The 23,316-nt window shown below is 32.9% G+C and overlaps 3 protein-coding genes and 1 long non-coding RNA gene across 5 annotated transcripts; 2 read left to right on the top strand and 2 right to left on the bottom strand.

Moving 5' to 3' along the window:
* The first annotated feature begins 227 nt into the window (after window positions 1–227).
* Window positions 228–5,621, top strand: LOC108721451 (cingulin). The gene is made up of 7 exons (XM_018446001.1): window positions 228–284; window positions 798–1,008; window positions 1,133–1,244; window positions 1,757–1,908; window positions 2,266–2,467; window positions 4,000–4,082; window positions 5,390–5,621. Exons 2-7 carry the CDS (start codon window positions 836–838, stop codon window positions 5,619–5,621), a joined length of 954 nt encoding a protein of 317 aa, XP_018301503.1. The 5' UTR covers window positions 228–284; window positions 798–835.
* Window positions 5,622–8,961: 3,340 nt separating this feature from the next.
* On the top strand, window positions 8,962–18,492 carry prd1 (pleckstrin homology domain-containing protein pruning defect 1). The gene is made up of 9 exons (XM_018446233.1): window positions 8,962–9,500; window positions 12,612–12,807; window positions 13,200–13,387; window positions 13,874–14,068; window positions 14,152–15,867; window positions 16,006–16,230; window positions 16,571–17,152; window positions 17,265–17,384; window positions 17,599–18,492. Exons 1-9 carry the CDS (start codon window positions 9,210–9,212, stop codon window positions 17,713–17,715), a joined length of 3,630 nt encoding a protein of 1,209 aa, XP_018301735.1. The 5' UTR covers window positions 8,962–9,209; the 3' UTR covers window positions 17,716–18,492.
* On the bottom strand, window positions 9,407–12,209 carry LOC108721598 (uncharacterized). Its single transcript, XR_001936576.1, has 3 exons — window positions 11,748–12,209; window positions 9,575–9,741; window positions 9,407–9,470 (listed from the first exon to the last, which is right to left on the bottom strand). It is a non-coding gene; the product is annotated as an uncharacterized lncRNA (long non-coding RNA).
* Window positions 18,493–19,913: 1,421 nt separating the features above from the next.
* mRpL47 (mitochondrial ribosomal protein L47) lies at window positions 19,914–21,945 on the bottom strand. Of its 2 annotated transcripts, none has more exons than XM_018446235.1 (5): window positions 21,761–21,945; window positions 20,891–21,058; window positions 20,596–20,818; window positions 20,208–20,359; window positions 19,914–20,111 (listed from the first exon to the last, which is right to left on the bottom strand). In XM_018446235.1, the coding sequence occupies exons 1-5, from the start codon at window positions 21,880–21,882 to the stop codon at window positions 19,970–19,972; spliced, it is 807 nt and encodes a 268-aa protein (XP_018301737.1). In that variant the 5' UTR covers window positions 21,883–21,945; the 3' UTR covers window positions 19,914–19,969. The 2 variants fall into 2 exon arrangements, with proteins under 2 accessions (XP_018301737.1, XP_018301736.1); XM_018446234.1 differs by having other exon boundaries at window positions 19,915–20,111; window positions 20,208–20,367; window positions 20,604–20,818.
* Between the last annotated feature and the right edge of the window lie 1,371 nt (window positions 21,946–23,316).

Genomic DNA, 23,316 nt, shown 5'->3' with positions numbered 1-23,316 from the left:
TAAGTAAAAGTAAGACTGCTTCTATGATTTACAAGTAATATGAAAAATTAAGAATACAAAAAAGTTCAAAGTATGAATTCTGTTATTACATTTTCTTTCTCCTTACATAAAAGATGCAATATTCTGAATCAAATGTGACTCAATATTATTTTATTTTACACCAATAATTTATTTTATATTAACCAGTAATACATTTATTTATTTTTCAGGAAGTTACTCCAGAAATCATGCAAATTGGAAGTCATCAAATTTAAACAAAAGTAACAATGAGATATATAGAGAAGGTAAAAAAACGTTCAAAAAAATTATTTATAAAATTATTTAAAAAATATGAAATTTCAGACATAAATGTTCATAATCATTATTTTAATGATTTTAGTGATTCTGACTTTATTACATACATTAATAATTTAATTGCATTGTCATTAATTTATAGATATTAATACGAATATTAATAATATCCAGTTAAATTTGATTGCAATATCATTAATGTTTGCTACCTCATTATCTAATTATATTCTTCAGATCAATTATATTTAAAAGATTACAGAGTCTTGAGTACATTTTTATTTAAATAAAATAAAAATTAATAAAAAACAGAATTCGATCATGGAATTTACTTACTCATTTTTTGACTTACAATTAACCGATTTATTAATTTCTACAACTTATGTGATACAATCAATCCACCGTCTCTTGGTCTTACTTTAACGTACGTTTCAAACAATGCGACTCGAAGCGTGTCAGTCGCAGAAGAATATGAATATTAATTTAGTTCGGAATCGCCCGCGTCGTAGGCAGGAGCGATCCGCCGTTTCCAGACTCGAATATACAAATGAGGAGAATCGCGAATGCACATACGTATGAATCGACGAGGCATCATGAATCGGCACCGGTGGTTTCAATCGAGAGAATGCAAATTCGTCTAAAGCTCTTAGAAGACAGCAACGCAACGCTGCATCTCAGAAACCGCGATCTCGTCGCGGAAAATACGAACTTGGCGAAGCGGTGAGATTACCATCGTGATTACGTAATTACGTTTTCGTTAAATAAATACCCTGTGCAATGCAATTACATTCGCGTTTTGATAAGTGCGTTTCGAACAAGTCCCCTCAAGATAAACGATGTACAGGCTGGAAGAAGATGAGACTAAAATGGAGAAGCTATTAGAGAATGTATCATTATTGAAAAGCAAACTTGATAAAGAGAAATTCCAGCTAGCTGATATATTAGCGAAACAAGCGGTAGGAATAATATTTATTGAATAAGAAAAAAATGTTTCTAAAATATAATTAAATGATATATGTGAAGATGTTAAGCTGCAATATTTAGATTGCATAATAAATAATAACCAACATAAGAATGAAATAACTATGTTATTAGAATAACAACGGAGGAAATAAAGTATATATTTAAACTTTTTCCTAAATTATATTAATTCTTTCTGATGGTATTCTATCACGTTATTATTTATTGTCATAAATTTTCTCTTATTTTCTCGTTTATTATAATCTCAAGTTTTATTATATATGTATACACATTTAATTAAATTTTTATATAAAAACTTTTTATATTAAAACTGCAACTTAAGATTAAAATTAATAATGTAGAAAAAAGATGATAATAATCATAAACGTTAATATTTTCAGAAATGCAAAATTCTATAATTCTTATCACCGCAATTTCACGTGTACATAAAATATAAGAAAATATATGCATTTTTAAATGAAAATTTACTTTTCTATGTAAATTTCAGAAACATAACGAGGTACGCTTAGAAAATAAATGCACCTCCTCGACGAATTTAGTTTCCAAGATAAATTGCGGATTACAAATCTGGGAAACCTGCAAAGATTGCCATGAAGAATTGGAGGGATGCCAAAGAGAATCGCAGATCACAATCACGAAGTAAGTTCTCCAGAGAGATTGAAGATGAATTCATCACTCTCATATTCTGTCTCAAATTATTACAAAACATCTTTGTATTAAGCTATATAAAATAGATAACAATATAGGCCTAAATTACTTTTCAGTACATTTTTGTACAGTTTACTTCAAGCAATTTTATTTAAAAATTTCCGTTGGCTAAGAAGCTTATTAGATAAAAACGGAGAAAATTCTTGTAAATTCTTTTGATCATTTGAACTCTTCTTTTTTTATCGAACATCAATGGAAATTGATAAGCCGATTGAATATTTTGAATAATGCTCGCTTAATCTCACTTTTTCACTGTACCTTCTCTTTCGCGGACTTATTCTCGATTAGATCGGAGTTTGAGTTACTAGAAAGGGATATGAGGACTTTGAGAGACGCCGTAATCGCCCGGGAAGAAGCCTGGGATAAAGCGGTGGAGCGCGAGCAGAATTGCCGACAGCAATTAGCACGACTGACCGCAGAGGTGATCACCGCGCGTCACCTTTGCGAAACTCGCCAGGACGAACTTCGTGCAGTTACGGATACTTTGACGGTAATATCGATAACCGACAACTCGATAGCACATCGGAAACAGAAACTAGAATGTTAGATTGACGTGCGGCGTGCCGTGTTATCGGGCAAACTTTCGTATCGAGAAAGATTTAATTATGTAAATGTTTTGGTGTAATTCTTGGCCTTAACATAGGTTGCATTGTCTCATTTGTACGCACGACACACGATATGCGTGAAATTTGATTATTTAAAACATCGGTTTGCTACTGTTAACAGTTATTAACATGTTGATTACCAAATATGAATCAACTTAAATAATTGACAATCTAAATAGGTGTCATTAGTTATTCGCCAATTTAATTTTTTGGAGAAAAATAAAAATTTTATTGTTTCGATGAAAATAAATTTAATTAAGTAGCATTAAAATATCGTGCTGAAGAATGAACAAAATTATTTAATTGTACAGTGGCAATCAATGTGTTAAAAAATATTTTTATGCATTTTACATGAAAAAAAATAATGTTGAATTAGTATAGTATTAGATAACAACAATCTAATTAAAAATAATTTTATTATTTTAATAACAGTATTATTATTTGCAGAATGAGAAAGCTACTGTAATAACATTGAAATAATATCATATTTTGAAGCAAAATATACAATGAAATATAACAAATCTTATTCAAGGAAAAACTGTTTTTAAAAGATTTTAAAAGTAGACTTCCGTCCTTTCTAAAGATTAATAAAAACAACTTTCATGTACTAATACTCTAGCTTTAATATAATGTTATTTGTTCTATTAAACTGTTACTGAATTAACAAGATTATTTTTAATTAAATTGCTGTTAATTAATACTAATGAAAAGAACAGTTTTGTTAAAAGTTTAAGTAGATAGAATTTGAAAATAAATTTTGTTGTATTACCAAAATAACTAGAGTGTCCCAACACTGACGATGTTGGACTAAATATTTTACAGACAAGTTCTTTGTAATATTTTAAAACAGAAAGTCTAATGTTAAAATGCTCAAGGTAAAATAATTTTCAAATGGGAAGAGTTTAAAAATTCATGTCAATGTCATTTATAATTTTTAAATTCTTCCCATTTAAAAACTATCATAGCCTTGGATTTTCGTATGAGATTTTTTTCTTAAAGAATTTATTTTTAAAGTATTTATTGTTTTAGAACACCCTGTATAAGATACTCAAGCTGATTGCTAAAACGGCAAAACTTTTGCAGCTTTTCTTATTATGTTTGAATTTCCTACACATAATTATTTTGATGATCCAACAAAATTATTTTAAAATCTGTATGTATGTATATACTTAAATTTTTAGATATTCAGCAAAAGTTTTCTTTTCATGAATTAATATATTATTTTTATTCATGTATTATCTTCGTGGAAAAGCTTAATACGCGATAGTTAAAATTACACTTTTTCATATTCATTATGGCAACATATATCACGATAAGAATAAATATAAAAAATTCATATATATATATCTTAGAGAATTATTTTAATTAATCGATAAACATGAAAATTTGTTTCGTATCAGTGGCTTTTCATTTTTAGGAAAAAGAATCGGAGCTGAAAATAATACAGAAAGAAACGCTATACCTGAACAAATTAATTGCGAAGCTGCACCGACGTCAGAGGTAAAAACGCTCCTCACATCTATTTTATTCATAGTAGACTCATCATCCGTCTCTTTCTCTCTTTCGTCTAAAAATTGCAGTTGCCGGGAAATGCGATGCTGGTGCTTATTATACACGCGGCGTGTTAGCGTTTTCGTTGAAGCAAAAGATATCTTTCACGGGTTTTCGGTCGAGGTTGCGAGGAATGAAAGTTCCGGTAACCGCACTCGTAAAAAATTCATCGCGAAGGATTCGAAGTTTTGCAACGCAAAACGCTCGCGAATATGGCGGACGCGTCGGTGCGATGATCATCGCGAATGAACAAAAACTGCTTGCCTCGATTAATTCGTTACAACGGTCCATCGGTCGCACACTCCATGTTCTTCATATCCTCTGCATCCTGGGGCATTCGCGACCATTCACGACGTTCGTCGAACGATGCCAATAACGTGGAACACTCGGAAAATCGTTTCTTTCGATCAGCGAAATGATCGCGACGCGATTCCACTTCGATTCGATTGCCGTGAAGTTGCCGCGGTCGCGTTGAACGTAACCGCGCGCGCTTTCATGCGCTTTAAGGCTAATCTACAAATCTACAATGTGTTTTTACTTTCTGTGTTATTTATTTGCTTTTTACCTTTTTCTTCGCGACTGTTTCATTGACAATCACGTTTCTTTGTCTCTTTCGTCAACTTTTTATCTCTATGACAGAAAACAAACAGAATAAGAGGCCCATACAATATATTTCATATATTCGAGAGACACTCTGAAAACAACTACATTCTGAAAATGCCTAATTTTACTAATGTAGTTTAGTTTTAATCTCGGTTCAATTGACTCTACAACTTTTCTAGTTCTAAGAATTTAAAAAAAGATGAAGAGAAAGTTGAACCGAGATTAATAAGTTAATTTATATTGACTGCGTTCAACAGAAAACTAATCAATTAAATCTTAGTGATGCTTTAATATGATTGGTTCCACTTTATATTGTAAAAAGAAATTTTTAATTAATCCTTAGATTGAAACATTAAATTTTCAAGTCGAGTTTGTCAAGTAGCAATCAAACTTCATAAAAAATAGAACAGCTTGAAATCAATAAAAGGATTTGAAATAAAAAAAACAAGAGCTTGAAATCGAGCTTTTATTTCTTACGAAGCTTAACTTCTATTTGACGAATTCAATTTTAGAGTTTCATTTCAATTTAAGAATTAATTAAAATTTTCTTTTTACTATTTCTGGCGAGCCAGTCTTTTTGCTGACTCTAACTTAAAATTAAGTATATTCGATGTAACAATTGTGCGACTTTAAGGAGCTTATTACTATTTCAGAGAGCTCGAAGAATACGCGAACAATGGTGTAAGTTTCAACATTAGCGAGAGGGATCAAAGATGCATCGAGGAGATTGTACGGCGCGTACGAAACTCCAAAAGTAAATCAAAAACAAAGTCCAAATGCACTTCGGATAAATATCCACGTTCGAATTCGAGCAGCCCTCGCGAGAATAAGACCGGACTGGATCAGGCAGGATCCTCAGAAGATCATCACAAATTAAATTTGTAATCGTCGTTTTACAAATCAGTGTTGTTATCTATTTATATAAACTTACGGTCCACGATTTTAATAGTATTATGTACTCTCAAAACTAGCAAATATACGCATATATATATATATATATGTATAAAAGCATGCTTGTTTGAATCCTTTTAGACACTATTAATATCGCGAATGTTATCCAATCTTTCTCAAGAAAAATAAGAAGAATACAGCTTTCGGCCTAATACATTAACTACTATTATACAATTGATACTTTGTTTTTTTTTACATCAGCATATTATTTTAATTCTTCGAAACTCACAATAAAATTTTTATATCTCTTGTAAAGAATCGAACCGGCGAATATACTTTAAAAAATATCGACGTGGATTTAACATTACGCAGTGTTTAATATATGTATATATATATAATTTTCATTGTGTTGGTGTTAATATTCACCAATATGTAGATTTATAATCCATAGTGTTTATATAATCATCGTAGATTTAATACTCATGGTGTTAAATGCTAAATCCATACTAATGGTATGGATACTAATGGTACAATCATGATGTTAAATTCATATCATATTGGTATTAATATTAACACCAACACACTGAGAATTAATATAGATACTGCATGATGTTAAATTCGCATCGATACTTTTTACCTATAATATTCATCAATAAATCTACAAATCAACTCAGTAGTCATATTTTATAACCCAATGTTAACGTTAATTCGGAAATAGTCACCGGATTTTTTTTACATAAGCAATCACTTTATAAGAAATCCGCAGTCCATTCTTATTACGTCTATGATTGTGCTCATAATTCTTATATCAGTCTCTGTGATGAAGCTATATAGATTCTCGTTGGAGATAAAAGAAGAAGAAATAATCTTATGTGAGATAAAAGAAACGTCGCCGCTGATCGAAACTGAAATTGAAAATTGATACTCGATAAAAACACGTACTAAACCAGCTGGGACAGTGTGCACCGGATAGAGACGAATAAATCACGCCAGCGAATGAACCAATGTACATTTTTCATCGTTGAGTCCCCCGAATATATTTGAATCGAGAAAATGCGGTACAGTAAATCGCATGCATCTCCCACATTTTGATAAATTGCCGAGATCAATTTTATAACAAATCATAATTCTTTTTCGGCCTATCAACCTCGTCGAATCCTCTCTTGTTTATAATTACCATAAAATATAAATAATAAACAAAAGAAGGAGATAAGAAGAAATAATGTAAAATATAGATCTTTTCTCTCCGAATTTTCTATGTATAATCATTTTGTTTCCAGCGTTTCTATTTATTTATTGATAAAATGATCAAGTCACGTCCAGCGTTATTTATACGAATCGTGGCGCCATCTATAGCGCGAAAATTGAACGAACGATTTAAATCGTCACTTTTAACGTCCGTCGATAGAATCGTCGCAGGTAATTAATAACCTGAGGTATGAAACGAAAACAAATACATCCTTTTTCTATTCCAACTTCCTTTTTGTCGTGCGATCTTTTTCAAAGGAAAATTTACTGTATTTTTGCAATTATTCCTCTCTTTTGCGAGCATAGAAATTTTTCGTGGCTCTCTTGTGTTTACTGCAGTTTTTATGGAGGGTCTAACCAGGTCTAACTTGGTCTAACTAACCTTGGCATTTGAATCGAAGTGACGCACTTAAAATTAAACTCGCGGAATTTAATCGAAATTCTGCGGATTGCAGGATTCTCTCTCGTCGACAACTTCAGCAACAAAACAAACCGTCGTCTTTTATTTCTGAACAGCGTCGCCTGCAAAATGCAGATAAGTTTATAAGTTAACCGTCAATAAACAACACGAGCGATTATGAATCCGGTCACTTCATGTGACCGAGGATTAATTATTGCGTTAATCAACGAAATTTTGTTTCACAATAAATACGTGTAAATATTATTTGTCTAGTATTGTTTTTTAATTTTCTTTGTAAATTATAATACGGACTACAGAATAACATTCCTTATACTATATCGTTGCATTCGATAATACCAACGAAATATTGCAAACATAAATAAATGTTAATTATTTAAATTTAGAACTCAAGCTAAGCGCACCTTTGAGATCACAAGAATAGTCCATATATATATAATATGTACTCAATAAATATTATACATAAATAAAACATAAGAAGTTAAAGATTTAAATAACACATTCTATATAAAAAAAAAACAGTGTTTATTTTCTTTCGATTTTTTAGCACAATCGAACTTTCGTCGCTTTGATGTGGCAATTTATATAAAAAAAAACGGTGTTTATTTTCTTTCGATTTTTTAATACAATCGAACTTTCGTCGTTTTGATATGGCAATTTTTTTAAAGTTGTAGAAATAAATGTAATTAAAACCAATCGTTTGATACGGTCGTCGGAATAATTATTACGTTAATCAAGGAAGCTATTTCTCTCATAAAAAGTACATGTAAATATTATCTAGCATTGTTTTTTTTTAAATTACGGAGTAACATTCATTCGTTGTTGGTTCGCCACAACGTTATTATAATCCTTAAATTATATCGTTGCAGCATTCATATATGTTATTCAACAATACCAATAAAATATTACAAATATTAATGTTAAATGTATGATGAATTCAGAACTCAAGCGCATCTTTGAACTAAAAAGGTAATGGTCCATGTAATCAACAAAAATATTACATAAGTAAATCATAAGTTGGAAATCTAAATAATCTTTAATGTGTAAAAAGAACCGTGTTAATTTTCTTTCGACTTTTAAGCACAATCGAACTTTCGTCATTTTGATAATTTTTTTTAAAACTGCAGAACTGTAAAAATAAATATGAACAATTATCAAAAATTATTTAATTATTTGATACAGACGTCGGATTAATTATTGCGTTAATTAATGAAACTGTTTCTTTAGCAAAAAAACACGCGAATGATTATTAATAATTACTGAAAGTTATTCGAATGTTACCGAGACAGATTAATTATTGTGTAAACGTACATGTAATTACGTAGTTCCTTCATAAAAATGCGTAACAATATCACATTTTTAGCATATTATTTATTAATGTTTTAAGTAAAAATTTATGAATAAAAATAAATTACAAACAAATCAAATCGATGCAGAATCTATAATACTTGATAGTACCAACAAAAATATTACAAAATTTAAACATATATATGAATTCAGAATTTAAACGCAGTACAAGATAAACAAAAGTTTATTTATCAAGATAAATAAAAGTTTATAAACAAAAGTATCACATTAACAAAATATAAGAAATTGTAAGTCCAAATAATCCATCTTGTGAGCATAAGAAAGAATTATGTTAAAATCTTCTTCAATTTTTCAGGGCTTATATATATTCCTTTAACATGATAATTCTTGAAAAGCATTCGAAAATAGAAAAGAAAACGAGAAGAGCAAGGATGAAAGCAGAATGGAGGAAGAATGTTTCCACTGTTTATCTTAAAAGATAGAGGCTGAGCTGCTGAAGACATTCGCGGAGGAGGCGGAGGAAGAACGTCGACATAAAGACGCCGGGGACGTTCTGCCGGTTAGTCGCAGCTTGAAAATCGCGGGTGACTTGCGCCCCACTAAAATCAATGAGCACGTTCAGCGACGAGGCCGTCGACGACAGCAGCGCGACTCGTCAGCCGTGCGACACCAGCATCCGCGTCGTGGGTGCCGCCGCTTGGCCCGGCTTGCTCCGTCGTACTCTCGACACCGTTCTCCGCGGCACGTATGAGCCGTTTTTACGTTGGTGCGACGTGGATCATGTAAGAGCGCGTGACGACGAGATGCCGTCGTCAGGCCGCGAGGACATGGATCTCTGCACCGACAAGGTCCTCTCCAAGGGCCGGATCCTGCAGGAACTCACAAAGGCTGTCAAACTGGTGAGCGACTGATTGTCGTCGAACACCCGGTCCGCCAAGGCCGTCTCTTTCTATAATTCTATATGTCTACATACCTGCTTGCCGCTATGCTATTGCCGCATGCGATGCACAAGCTTCGTGAATTGTGCAACGATTCGTACAGCTCCTTACGTGCCTTTCCCTTCTTCTCTTGAAAGCATGGGTACCTCCTAAGAGCGCTGATCGAACTGATGTAGTTAATAATAGTCGGGCGCCTTGGACACTACGTGGAGAAAAACAGTGGAGAAATCGGAATTATTGTTGTATAATCTCGGCGAGTTTGATCTCGGATGCTCATAGACGCAAGAAGTGTGTCTTATTACGTCAATTATGATCTCGTCAGTCTCGTAGTCGTGAGACAGCTATAGAGAACACTTTCGCGTGACTATGATATCGAAGTCTATACTCGACGACGTTGCACCGGTCTGTCATTCCTGACCTAGTGCCAGTCGTCGCATTTCCATCGCCAGGAAGATAAACGTGGAGATTATTTTATTTGGCACAAGACCAGACCTTGTTGATGTTTAATTATATCGGTTTGCAATTTTCGAATGTCAAGGTATCAATCACTTTATCCCTGGGATGGAAAGTGAAAAGTGAAAATTTTTACCATTGAAGTTAATGGAGAAATTTTGCACTTTTCATCTTAGGGAAAAAAAGTTTCGTCGTTGATACCCAGATCCATTTTTGTTAAGTTTAATTCTTAATACGTACAATAATTTTCTGGTCTTCCATGAGTCATTTGTGTTTCAAATTAATTTTCAACACTTTCACAAGTATACAAAAATTAAATGACATATACTTTAACATCTTTAGAAAGTATTTATAAAATTGTGTATTTAAAAAAGTTGTATATGAATGTTATAACTAATCAATTGATATGCCTAGTTTTTTGAAGAAAAGAAATATGTATGATTGACCTAATCATATATGTATTATCATATATGTATTTAACATGAAATGAATGGACTTTTGTGTTATTTTAGAAAGTGCGACAAAAACAAGACAAAATGTATATACACGATGATTTTCCAGTTTTTTATTATACACTGTGAGGCATTCGTGTCCCAGGTTAATTTTCAACACAAGTATACAAAAATTATTAAATAATTCTTACATCTACTTTGACATCTTTAGAAAGTATTTATAAAATTGTGTATTAAAAAAAAGAAAGAATAGACCAAGTATTACTTAGCCAAGTGTTTCTAGTATTTCAAAGAAAAAAAATTTAATTACGTAAGACACGAATCGTATGTACTAAGAGTTAACTTAAGAGTTAACTCTGTTTAACTTGTCTAATTTTTATCTTTTTCTAGTTCTAAGAATAAAACAAAATAAAGTGTAAATTAAATTAAGGTAACGTTAATCTGAACTTCTAGAAATGACATTATTCTCCTTAAGTTTTTTTTATCAATATAGATTAACTTAAATTTCAATTGTTTAAACTAAACTACTTATTTTCATCTAGTTCTGAGAATTAGAAAAAGATAACGAGTGAATTAAACCGAGATGAAAGTTAATCTGTATTGGTAAGAATAGGTCAGAATCTGGAATCGGAAATCAAGATTTCGAAATAGGAGCGATCTGCAAAACGCCAGTCTTGCTCAATGTACATATACTCGTTGCATGTATCGCTATAACTGCTTGTTGCACGTCGTGTTTTTATACAGGCTTTCTCATGAATCATTTAGTCGTGACGAACAGCCCGAAATAAGGTACGCACGCACACCGCAATTACTCTTATTATTTCTGTAACATTCAACAGCATCTCCAATCTGAGAACGTTTCGGGGCCCATTCAGTTCTGTTCCGATTTGATTAAAAATTTATGTAGAAATTTAACATGAAATGAATGGATTTTTGTGTTATTTTAGAAAGTGCGACAAAAACAAGATAAAAAATTGTTCAGAGAATCTGTCGAAAGCTACTCAATGATCCACGAAAAAAAGAAGTGAATAAAAAATCTAGACTACAAGTAACCAAAACGGAGATGAAATTTATTTCGTTTTGATCGTGCTTTTTCGTACATTTCACATATTTTGTGAAAAGGGAGAAGTCGGAGTATCCACACAGAAGATGTACATATCATTACAGATTAAATTATCTTTTTAGAAAAAGGTAAGAAAGAAAAACGAAAAAGGCGACACGCGCTCCTCGGAAAGTTGTTTCGGAGTATGTGTGTATACATATGTAATGTTCAGGAGATATATATATATATATATATGCGTACCGTTGTGACGTCGCGACCTGCTCGTGAGTTAATCGCGACGCAGCGGCTCCAAATCGAACGCTTGCACACAGAGAGACGAGTGCTCGATCGCAACGTGTGAGCATTCCTTAGTCTTCCGATGTCGCACCGTTGTATCTTTAAATAAACGCAAAATTTTTCTCTGATAAAGAAACGTACAATAAGCCTTGTTGGTTGCGTTTTTCCGTCTGTAACGACGAGACCACGACGTTGCCGAGAAGTGAGTCACTTTCACTGAAACCAATGGGCTGCGCTGACATTTCATTGACAGCCTCGCGCGGGATGTGCGTTGTGTACGGAACAGCTGATAAAAGCTCTGTCCTTTTTATCTGAAGCTTCCTTTTGACATGTGTCCTTTTCACTCCGTGATTATTGATCGCGCACTTATTTTATTCTTCTCCGTGCAAAACGTCATTAAAAAGAACAGATCTGAATTGACTACAGTTTTGGATCACTTGCGTATCAGTAGAAGTGAGGCGAATGGTGTTGGCTAAAAATGGGTGTGCTCATTCGAAAATAAAAGCATGATATAAAAGCGTATTTCGTGTAAACAATTCTGCTTTTAACTGTCAAAAGTTTCCTTTGTAAGAAGAGACTATAGGCTTGTTTTTTTGTCATTGCACTGGACTGCATTAAAACTTGTATCTTTATTTTAAGTGCATACAATTAGTGTGAACTAGTTCATCTAGAAAAGAGCAAGACCTTGTGTGTCTAAATTTCATTGTATATTGAAAACATTGAGATTCATTACGTTTCAGTCATATTTCTTTGTGCTTTAATACATTTTTATTTTGTTGTACATACATTTCTGTATTAATGAGAGTAATATGTATATGTCTCGAGCAGGTCTATGCCCAAAGTCTCTACGGTACCGTGGTCTTGGACGGCGATTCCTGGTTGGTCTATTGGCTGGATCGTGCATTGCGCCATGGATTACGTGTAGAGAGACATGGATATTGGGGTACTGCTAGAGAGCTTAGTCACCAGGACACAGTCGTGGTCATACATGCACTGCAGAGTGTACTAACTTCTATAGGAAAAGGTATGCTTTGAAGTCTTGTCACAGGAATAATGTATTGAACAATAGCTTTATATCTGCACTTTCTATTCTTCAACTCTCGAATTAAAATGTACCTGAATAGACATATATAACTATAGCTCAATAGCGCTATCTTATCATAAAGCTGTTGAACAGATTAAAAATAACGATTGTGCCTTTGCTATTAAATTCTCATATAATGCGTGGCTTTGTATTATATGAGCAAAATATAATTATATTTCATTGAATTAGCTTAAAAAAATTTCTGTGAACTGTGAGATTTTATGCATCTTTATTTAAAAGTACATATTTATTTGTGTATAAAAATGCATCTAAACATAAACATATTTTAATATTTTCTTCATTAATATTCTTGAATTGTTCATATTACACAGGTCGAGCATGGCTTTATCATACTCTAAGCGAAGGCAGTTTTGAGAGCTATCTGGCTTGTTTATTGCGAGACACGAAGACGTTGAAAAAACAGTACTTTCCACATGCACTCGTGAGAGATGCTGATAAGACCAATCAATTGATTAATCTTCTCGCCGGTCTGGAAAACGTGTCCTTCACATTGCAATTGGTATGTTAAATCGATGTAATAAATAATAAATTATAAATAGTCTACGAAGCATTTAGCAAGCAATAACACTTTTATGAAGAACCGAATCAACTTTCTCCTTCTCTGTTCAACGTTCAATACACCATGTAATTTTTATTCTATTTATCCTTAAGCAGATACCAATATCACCCCCTGGTTACACTTATCATACTAATGAATAACATCAATCACATAACAAGAATCACACATGTATATGCAGTTTGATAGATTGTTATATATAGAGCTGCAAGGGGCAAGAGATTATCATTTTATTTGCGAGTACATACTTTATTTCGTATGGACTACATATCGCTCAGTTTGCTTATTCATGGAAAATTTCTATAAACATGTTACTAAAAAAAAAAAGATATTTACATAAAATTATCGGAATTTAGATTAATGTGCAGTCAATAATATTGTGATATACTGTGTAATAAAGCAACATTGTTATATATAAAAATTGTACAGGATGTGACATATTTGGATATCTGCAACTACATGCCACAGAGGCCTATGAGCGTAAATCCATCGGGAACAGTCTTATCGTTGCATCTAAGGTCTTCTAGCGTTTCATCGAGCCTAGCTTCTCCGGGAGACAGTGGCGTCGCATTCGATAGTGACATGGACATTGCAAATGAAACTGATGGAAGCAGTTACAAAGAGGTAAGATATAGATTTGGTCAAAACTGTACAGAAAAATCTCCACGTTCTCCGAATAATACATTAGAATTCGTCAACTTTAACAGGAGGATTATTCAATGGATGATATTCCTAAATACCGGAATAGTAGGTACAAGACGATTATCAACAATCGTATGGAAGACAATAAGAATTTTGGATCTAGTGACTCGAGTGAGGATGGCAAAACGCCAACGCAATCACCAGCGATTACTAAATTTCAGACTGTTATGATGACAAAAAATGATATAGTTAACCAGAACGTAACGCGAAAAATGGATGACAATGAAATGAATTGCTCCAGTTTAGAGACTCTTAAAGACTACGATTTCTACAGTAAGAGTCTGGATGAAACCAAACTGGATAAAACAAACAAAATTGATAACGGCGTAAAGGACTTTGGTAAGAGAAGCACTTATTACAGTGAAAGTCCTGCCTATAGCTTTAAAAAGAACATAGATCCTCGTAATTCTTATTTAATCAATAATGATACGAATCTATTAGAGCTGAGTATGACAATCTCTGACTGTGACAACATGGATGCACCTTACGGGATCCTGAACACGATCAATATGACCGACGCCAGCATTCTATCTTCCTCCAGTTCAGAGGGCATAGTACAACGTAGGCAGCGTAAAAAAAAGCGAGGCGAAAGCAAGAAACGAGTCAGCTTTCACGAAGACATACTGAAAACGATGAAACTAGAAGATGACGAGAATTTTGCCGATTTCTCCATGAGTTTCTTGCTACCTAGTTCCGTTTTAAAGAGGGACGCTCAGAAAGGCAGGTACAGTTGGTGTGCGCATGGAGATTCGCCGTACATGCAGAAAAATGAAAATGTTGGCAGGAACGTGCACTCGGATTGCTACTCGGACTGCTTCTCATCGTCATCGTCGAGTGCATTTGATGGTGATGGAGCTGATAAGCAGGAATTGTCAAAACTGTGCATTGATATGCCATGTCAACGTAATTGTAGGTGCAACTGTAATTTATCATTATTAGAGCGCGGGGCGCCAGAAGGTCAAGAGGATCCGGGCAAGAGTCTGAGGCCTAAGATGGAAATAGAATTGGGAGAGAATGAGGCCCAGGAAGCCTATATCGTCGAAAAGGCATACGGTAACATTGTTGAAGATCCACCATCTAAGCTGGAAATGCCGCAATCATTGACTCCGAAGAAATATGCAAATTCGAATGATTGGTCGGATGCGGATAGTGTAACAACATCCGAGCTGGAGGAACGCAGGAGTAGTCGACACTTGGTCTCACCGTCGAAGAAGCGCAACATGACGGCGATACTAACGGGTGAGAGTAGCAGTAAACTCCTGGCGCCGCCTTTGCGCCAGGCACCGTCAAAGACGTCGTTACTGAGTAGATTTCTGAAATCGATTACTGAGAGAAAATTCGAAATTAAGAAGAACAAGAAACCGCCGAAGGCGAATACTTTATATATCAAAGGAATTAAGATGAGCTATGATTCATTCAAAGATTTTAACGACAATCTCGATAAAGAGATCCAAGAGAACGTGGCTGCCGAGAAGCAGGAATTCAGTGGTGAGAAAGTAAGCCTAAAGTTGCGTGAACTTTTCAAGAGACATATCTATCGTGACAAAACGGAGGAGCTATATAAAGTATACAAAGTGCGAAGTTCATACATGACAAACGGCGAAAGCAAGCCGATGATCGCGTTATTGACAGACAAGACGCTATACTTAACTTGCTCGAAAATGGACCATTCTTACAGTAATCAATTCGTTATTCCTTATAATGAGCTAGATGTTATTATGGTAAGAAATATTTAAATTATCATACTTATATTTCTCTTAACTTATTTATCTTTTTTTATTTACAACCTTATTTACATACTTAATTATCTTGATGTACCATGTATTTCACTAAAATTAGTATACATTTGTTTTTTATAGATCGGCCCAAATGCACAAAGTATTTTAATTTCCAACGCCGATTGCGAAATGCAATATCTGTTCTCCACCGGCAGCTCGCAAACTACCTCAGAATTAATCAGCCACTTAGAGATGGCCATGAGACGATCGCCGACGAAACCGAGGCTTCCTGCTGTTAAAGAATTGAATTACGAAGATATGCACATTCTGAGGAATTCAATTCTCACTGACACAGCTGTGCATCCAGTGCGTACACTATATTTAGAGATTATGATAAAGTTTTGTTTCTTGAAAAATTTATAAGCTCTGAAAATAGATTAGAAAGAAATGTATCAATCGAAAAGTCACATTTAAAAAAATTTTATTTGTTATTTTGATTTAGAATTAAAATTCTATTAAAATAGAATTTATTTTAACGCGGTAGAATATTTTATATTTTTATTTTCAGTGATTATAAGTTCTAAAAAGAAATATTGGTACAGAATATTCTTTATTTCATATTATTCCTCCAATTATAAACATTTTATATATCGATATCTGTGTTATATTGCAAGATCTATTTTTAATTCTTTTATTATCTTTATAGGATGAGAAAATAGAACATTACAGCCTTATTTATATGGAAGACGAACATATGTCACCGCCTAGTACACCATGTGGGCCGATGAAAGAAGGTGATCTGATGTTCCGGCCACATACTTACCAACACTTACATCCGAATGCACCCACGCATCCTTGGGAGGCCGGCTATTTTGTACTGAAAGGTGGAGTGGTTTATATGTTCACGGATTCGAATCAGCGGCTTCCCAAACGTGCCATACCATTAAAGGGCGGTTTATGCCAAGGATGCAGGAGGATTCCCAATTCTCATCGGCCGCATACCTTTGAAATACTGTTAAAGCCCAACAAGTCATATCAATTTGCTGCTCCGGACGAATACGTGGCTTCCGAGTGGTTACAGAGCTTCGTTCAAAGCGCATCAGGTCTATTCGATAGTACGGAAAAAAGAGAGCCGTTACCTTGCAGTCTTATCACGACCACGAAACACCTAGTGGCGATGAAAGAGATTCATCCTGGTACGCAGAGAGGTCAAACGCTCTCGTGTGCTTCCATCAAGGATCTAGCAACGTTCAGGGTGCCGTTGCTACAGCAATCGTGGTGTATTCTGGTAATTATATATTAGTCAAAAATAGAATATGCATAGAGATTGTTAATTCTATGTTTTGTCGCTAATTGGAATTTGCCAATGGAGTTTATTATCATATATCATATATTTGTAGGAATTCGCGTGTCGAGAGGTACATGAAAGTAGTGGCGATTGGGTTATATACTTCACAAATTATACTGAACTTTGTGCTTTTAAAGAAGTCTTGGAGACATTGTGGACCGATGCAAACTTGGTAAGATATAACGCAAGCAACATATTATAATTAGAGACCTTATAACAGAATCTGGCCATGAATGATTTTGTCAAAATCCTACGAGAAAGATATATAGTAGACATATAGTAGATATATATTTCTTTCTTATGAGGTTTTGACAAAATCGTTCGTGGCCAGACTTTGTAATTGTAATATTAAATACAAGTGTTAATATAATCTCTCAATTTTTAAGGGTGAGTTTCCTATGGCAACACTTCCACCGGAGGATAAATTGCAGCGACGTTGCTCGGATGCCAGCAGAGATTTGGAACACGCCTGGCGGTACTTGCTGCCACCAGCTTTAGAATAAATGGAAGATTTACCGATGGACAATATATACACCGTCATTTGAGAAATTATTTTATCATATTGCCATAAAAGAGACTCGTAAAATAGAACGTAAAGCAGAACTCTCGTAACAACGCACGCGAATATCCAGGTAACTATGAATCTCAAAATTCAAACACTAATATATCGTATGCCAAAGAGATATAACTTATCCGCTTATACAACATAATACAAATCTTTGCTTCTGGTTGCAAAAATTAAGTGCCATATATCTGTCACTTGGAACTAGAACAATCGGTGTTATTTTGTGGCTTATAAGTAGAATCGTAGAGGTCCTTATTTGGACTAATTTATGGCATAATGTGATATTTCTAATTTCAAGATACAAATATATGTGCAGTATATTCTCGCTATATTGCGGTGTTGATGAGAGATTGAGCATTACCTTGCATATAAGTTGCCTCAAACGTATAGATAACTATTTAGGGAAATCGCAAAATGGTGCATTATCTTTCTTGTAGTGTAAGCCACCATAATAAGCTATTATTAATTTATAATAATACGCAGAGAATGTAATATAATGATAACTGTGAGACATTATTGATTACTATGAATGTCTATATATTCACATATATTTGAAGAGACGAACCAGTATGCATTTGAATACGCACGATTGATATTAAAGTAGATATTTATCTCTCGTCCGAGATGATTTAAAATTCAGAATCACTTAAAGCAGCTTTAACAAAGAATAATAATACTTTATAAATCGCTTTTGAAATTTATGTATAATTTAACATTCCTACTGCTATTTATAATTATAAATTAGTTTTACTTTTAGTATCAAAACTTTCTATGTATCACCTTATGATATGTAGTTTTAAAGTGATAAAATTTTATTTCGTATCTATTAATTTTATAAATGTACGAGTGCAATGTGTGAGCATAATAATTGTATTATATGCATTATGTATTAATTTAGTTTAACATAATGTAATATTAGACTTATTAAGTTAGTTCAAATATAGGTTGTATCAACTTATGTTGCATCATGCAAATATTAAAATTTTTTAAGAATTGTTTTATGAAATAATGACAAATTAAAGTTACACAAAGATTATACCAAAATGATTATAAATAATTTATGCTTCAAAAATTATTGTGAGTTTTAAATATACTTAATACAACATGAAACGATATATAAGAAAAGCTGTACATGAAAATAAATTTTATTTGTGACATAATAATACTATTACCTATAACATACATTAATATCGTTGGGCATAAGATATTTGTTATGATCTTTTAAGTTGTAATCTTATGTTACCAAAGCTACATAAACAGATGCATTCCAAATATTTTTGTGAATAAATATTTGATTTCTGCATTATTTCATGTAGCTTCATACGTGATTGTGATACATCGTTAAGTAATAAATGTTAATGTTGTTAAGTTCATGAGATTCCTATGTCAGATTTATGTAAATTAAACAAATAAGTACCGCGCGAAGATGAGTCGATTTTATATGTTAGTGCTGTGTGAAAAGTATACGGAATTAAATTTTCTACAAGTTACAGCCAGCATGTTTTAAATGTTACATCCGTACATCTTTCACACACAAAAATTCTGTATCACCGTACGTAACCAAGTTATGATGCAAGTTATGATAAATAGAAAATTAATAAAAGTATATAAAAAGAAATTTCATTGAATAATTTTTATTTTGTTCATCTTTTTACATTATATATTTGGAAATGTAATACATTTTCAAAAAGGAAGAGAATGAAGCATTTTTAAATTCATAATTTATACAAATAATATATAATAGTAAATATTTTTTAATCTTATATTTTATATTCTTTTATTTATGTGTCATATTTTCAATTTTCTCTATAGAGTACATATTTCATGCATTATTTAAGAGATTCTAAAGTTTTCGATAATATAATTTTTAATATTGTATTTATATAATTCACTAACAGTTTTACCAGATAGAATATTATTTTTATATCTATACATGATTTATGATGAATAGAAAATTAATAAAAGTATCTAAAAAGAATTTGATCGAACTATTTATATTTTGTTTGTCTTTTTACATTACATACAAACTACTTATGTGATTATTGTATAATTAATTTAAAATGTTTTGAAATGTAAATCTCAAGAGACATGATTAAAAAAAATATTACATACATAAACTTATATATTTTTATACTGTATTAGCAATCGAGTATCTCAAAACGTTTAATAATTTGCATTAACAGAAATTGCACCTACACAGGTACAGTATGGCTTTTTGCTCTTTTGGATGCTTTTGTCTTTTCTATGTCAACATCTGGAAACTGTTCTTTCACAGCTTCAAGATCCATATTCGGGAATTTTCTCATTAACATTGCAACACGATTTTTGTTACGTCTGAAAAAAATTTTTTAATGGAAATAAATTAATTGAGAAATATATCATGTTGCATGTGTATGTATTAAGCGAATAGCAAAGACTATTTCTACGTACGTTCTTGCTTTGCGTTTCTTGTTCCACAGTTGCTCTCTGTACAAGCGTAGAAACTTGCGAGTTGCATATCCACCAAAACCAAACAAATGTGTCTTATACCATTTCGTGTTTACAAACTTTGGAATAGAATATTGTCTCATTTGATAATAAAACCTTAAACCTACAAAGAGATAATAGAGCTAATATTATTTTATTTTCTTTGTCTATGTAATTTCTATTGTAACTTCTATGTAATTTCTATCGTAATTTTTCTACTAAACTTTTTAACTTTAGGTATACAAAAGAAGTTATTTTCTATATCTATGTAATTTCTATTATAATTTTTCTAGGACCAAACATTTTTAACTTTAAGTATACATAGAAAGTTATTATACATAAATGGTATAGATCTTATACCTAAGCAATTATAAACAAGTTTTCCAGGGCGTTCTCCTGTCTGCCCAGTTTCGAGCAAATGATACGCTCTGTTTCTTTCGCGAACAATCGACTCCAAGTTACTCATGCTGTCTTGTACTTTGTTCAAACGTTCAGGATTTGGAAAGATCTCGTTTGCATTATTGCAAGCTTCTTCCATAGTCATAAGCATATTACGTTCTTTCAATAAGACAAACCTATACATATAAATCTGTAAGTCATTAGCATCTAAAATTCAATAAACACAACTCAGGATAGGTAAATTTCACCATAATTTGTGGAGATCCGAATTGCTCTTCAATCTCAATTCATCCTTTTTCCAAGACCGACCAACTCGTACCTCATTCTTTCCCCAATTTTTTGGATCATCAAAAAATTCCATCAAATCACGGCGTTCTGATGTGAGATGTATAAACGCACAGTGCAAAGTCGGTGTGCTGCATTTGTAAAGAAAACGCATTAAAAGATAAAAAATCCAAAATCTTCAACTTTCATTCTAATTATTTTTTAACCTTGGATGTCGAAACTGTAATATAATTACTAAAGTTGGATTTGTGCAAGATCCATTTATATGAATTAAAAAGTACTAATTACAAGAAACCAAAATGACTTAATAAATTGTATAAGAATGAAAAAAGTTCATTTTAATAATAATAATTCAAATTTGCAAATACAACATAAAAAAATATTGAATGGATTCAATAGACCCACCATCAGCTCCGGAGAGTTGCAGAGTAAGCAAAACTTACATCAAACACGTCTATTTATACCAGTGTTTCAGGAGACACGATAGTGTCTCGATGCTAAGCCAAATACAACGACACTACCGTGGTTCCTTCACGCGAGACCGCGAATTGCAAGTATTTGTGTCACAAAAATTTCGTTTAAGTATAATGTGATATAACCTAACACGGGTGTGATATAACCTCAATCTCATTTTATATATGTTAAATGATAAAAAATCACTTGACAAAAAGTTTTTATACATTAAAAAAATTAAATATTTACATTAGATGGCGAAAATATTTTTAATATTCTTTTAAACTAAGAAAAAACTACAAATATGCATTGTGGAGGTACCGGTAGATTGAACGAAATGTCACAAAATATAAATGACGCAGCTCGAGGGGAAAACGAACCTGCGAAGAAATGCACGTTTAGGAGACTCAATAACACTCGAGGTCAAAGACAAATTCGTGAACAATTTTGTTATGCCATTCATGCTCGTTCTGGTCTGCACGGCCTTCATGAACGCTGCCATTTTCCCAACAATCCCGACTACCACAGACAACTATCAGCAACCGACAGACCGACTAGCCACGACTAGCTCTCAACACTCAAGGTGCCTTTTCATGCTGACGCTCGACGCTCATTTTCAGCGTCAAAGTAGGTCACATGATCAAAATTAACGCTTGATATTCGTCAATTTCTATCACGTGATTTATATTGACGCCGAAAATGAGCGTCGAGCGTCAACATGAAAAGGTACCTGCAGGGGCCTCAATCTGCTGGCTGCATTCGAAAACTTGAGTACCGACTGGTACCAATCGAAGTACCTTCGAGTATCCTTGTTGTTCATTGTTGTTCTGAATGTTAAACAAGGGGCGGAATCCATAGACGATATTCAAGATTCGAGATGGTCTTAAGCTACCCAGGTAGCAACACACGTCATTTTGACGTCATTTTGACGTCATTTTGACGTCAAAGGTCGTCATTTTGACGTCAAAAGACGTTATTTTGACGTCAGCTTGCTACCAGGGTAGTGCATGAACCAATTAGAGCCGTAGTAGCATTTTAAGATATTGCTTGAGATTAATAATAATCTTGAGTCGTACTTAAGATTTCACTATGGAATGAGATTTTCCTTAGTTAAGCATGGTCCCAAGTTTCAGTTTCAGATTCGGTCTTAAGCAACATCTATGAATCAATTGCGATCTTAAGCACTAGTTTAAGACCAGATTGAATCTTAAGCAACATCTATGGATTCCGCCCCTATTTAAATTTTAATATTATTATTTAGAAAATTAACTATATAGTTTAATGCTTTTATATTTGCCTTTGCTATTATATACGCTAAAGGAAATGGATATAATTTTAAATCAATTAATAATCTTATCATTCTATCCCTGTTTTCGTTTTCATATAATGGACAAGCCCATATATAATATGTGATTGATATCTTGGAAATCAAAACCACATTCACATTTAGAGAATCATCTTTGACATTGATTTTAAAAAAATATGCATTAGTATAGCAATAACCTATAATGACTCATATATATAGCTTTACTGAAATCTTTTTTTTCATTTTATGTTTTTTAAAAATTTGTAAATTTATGTACTCTGATAGTTCGATGTAATATAAACCAGCATTCGCTTCGAAAGACTTATAAAAATTTTCTGTAATCTTATCGTATGTACTCGACATATATGATGTGCACTGTTTAAAATTCACCTTATTATTAAGCTCGATATAGCAGCTTCTTTGGCCATAGCATCAACCATTTCATTATCCTTAATGCCTATATGGGCAGGACACCAAGTAAATCTGACATTTATATTTGGAAAGAATTTGTTAATTGAATATATTCTGTTTTGAATGTCCCATATTAAGGGACAGAGTTTGAATTTATTATATCTACAATCCGCTAGAGCCATTAAGCAGCTCTTTGAATCCGTGCAAATATTGACATAA

This window comes from Mycetomoellerius zeteki, unplaced genomic scaffold (genome assembly GCF_001594055.1).
Source record: "Mycetomoellerius zeteki isolate Tzet28-1 unplaced genomic scaffold, Tzet1.0 scaffold174, whole genome shotgun sequence".
NCBI lineage: Eukaryota > Metazoa > Arthropoda > Insecta > Hymenoptera > Formicidae > Mycetomoellerius > Mycetomoellerius zeteki.
This window is presented reverse-complemented; position numbering and strand designations above follow the sequence as displayed.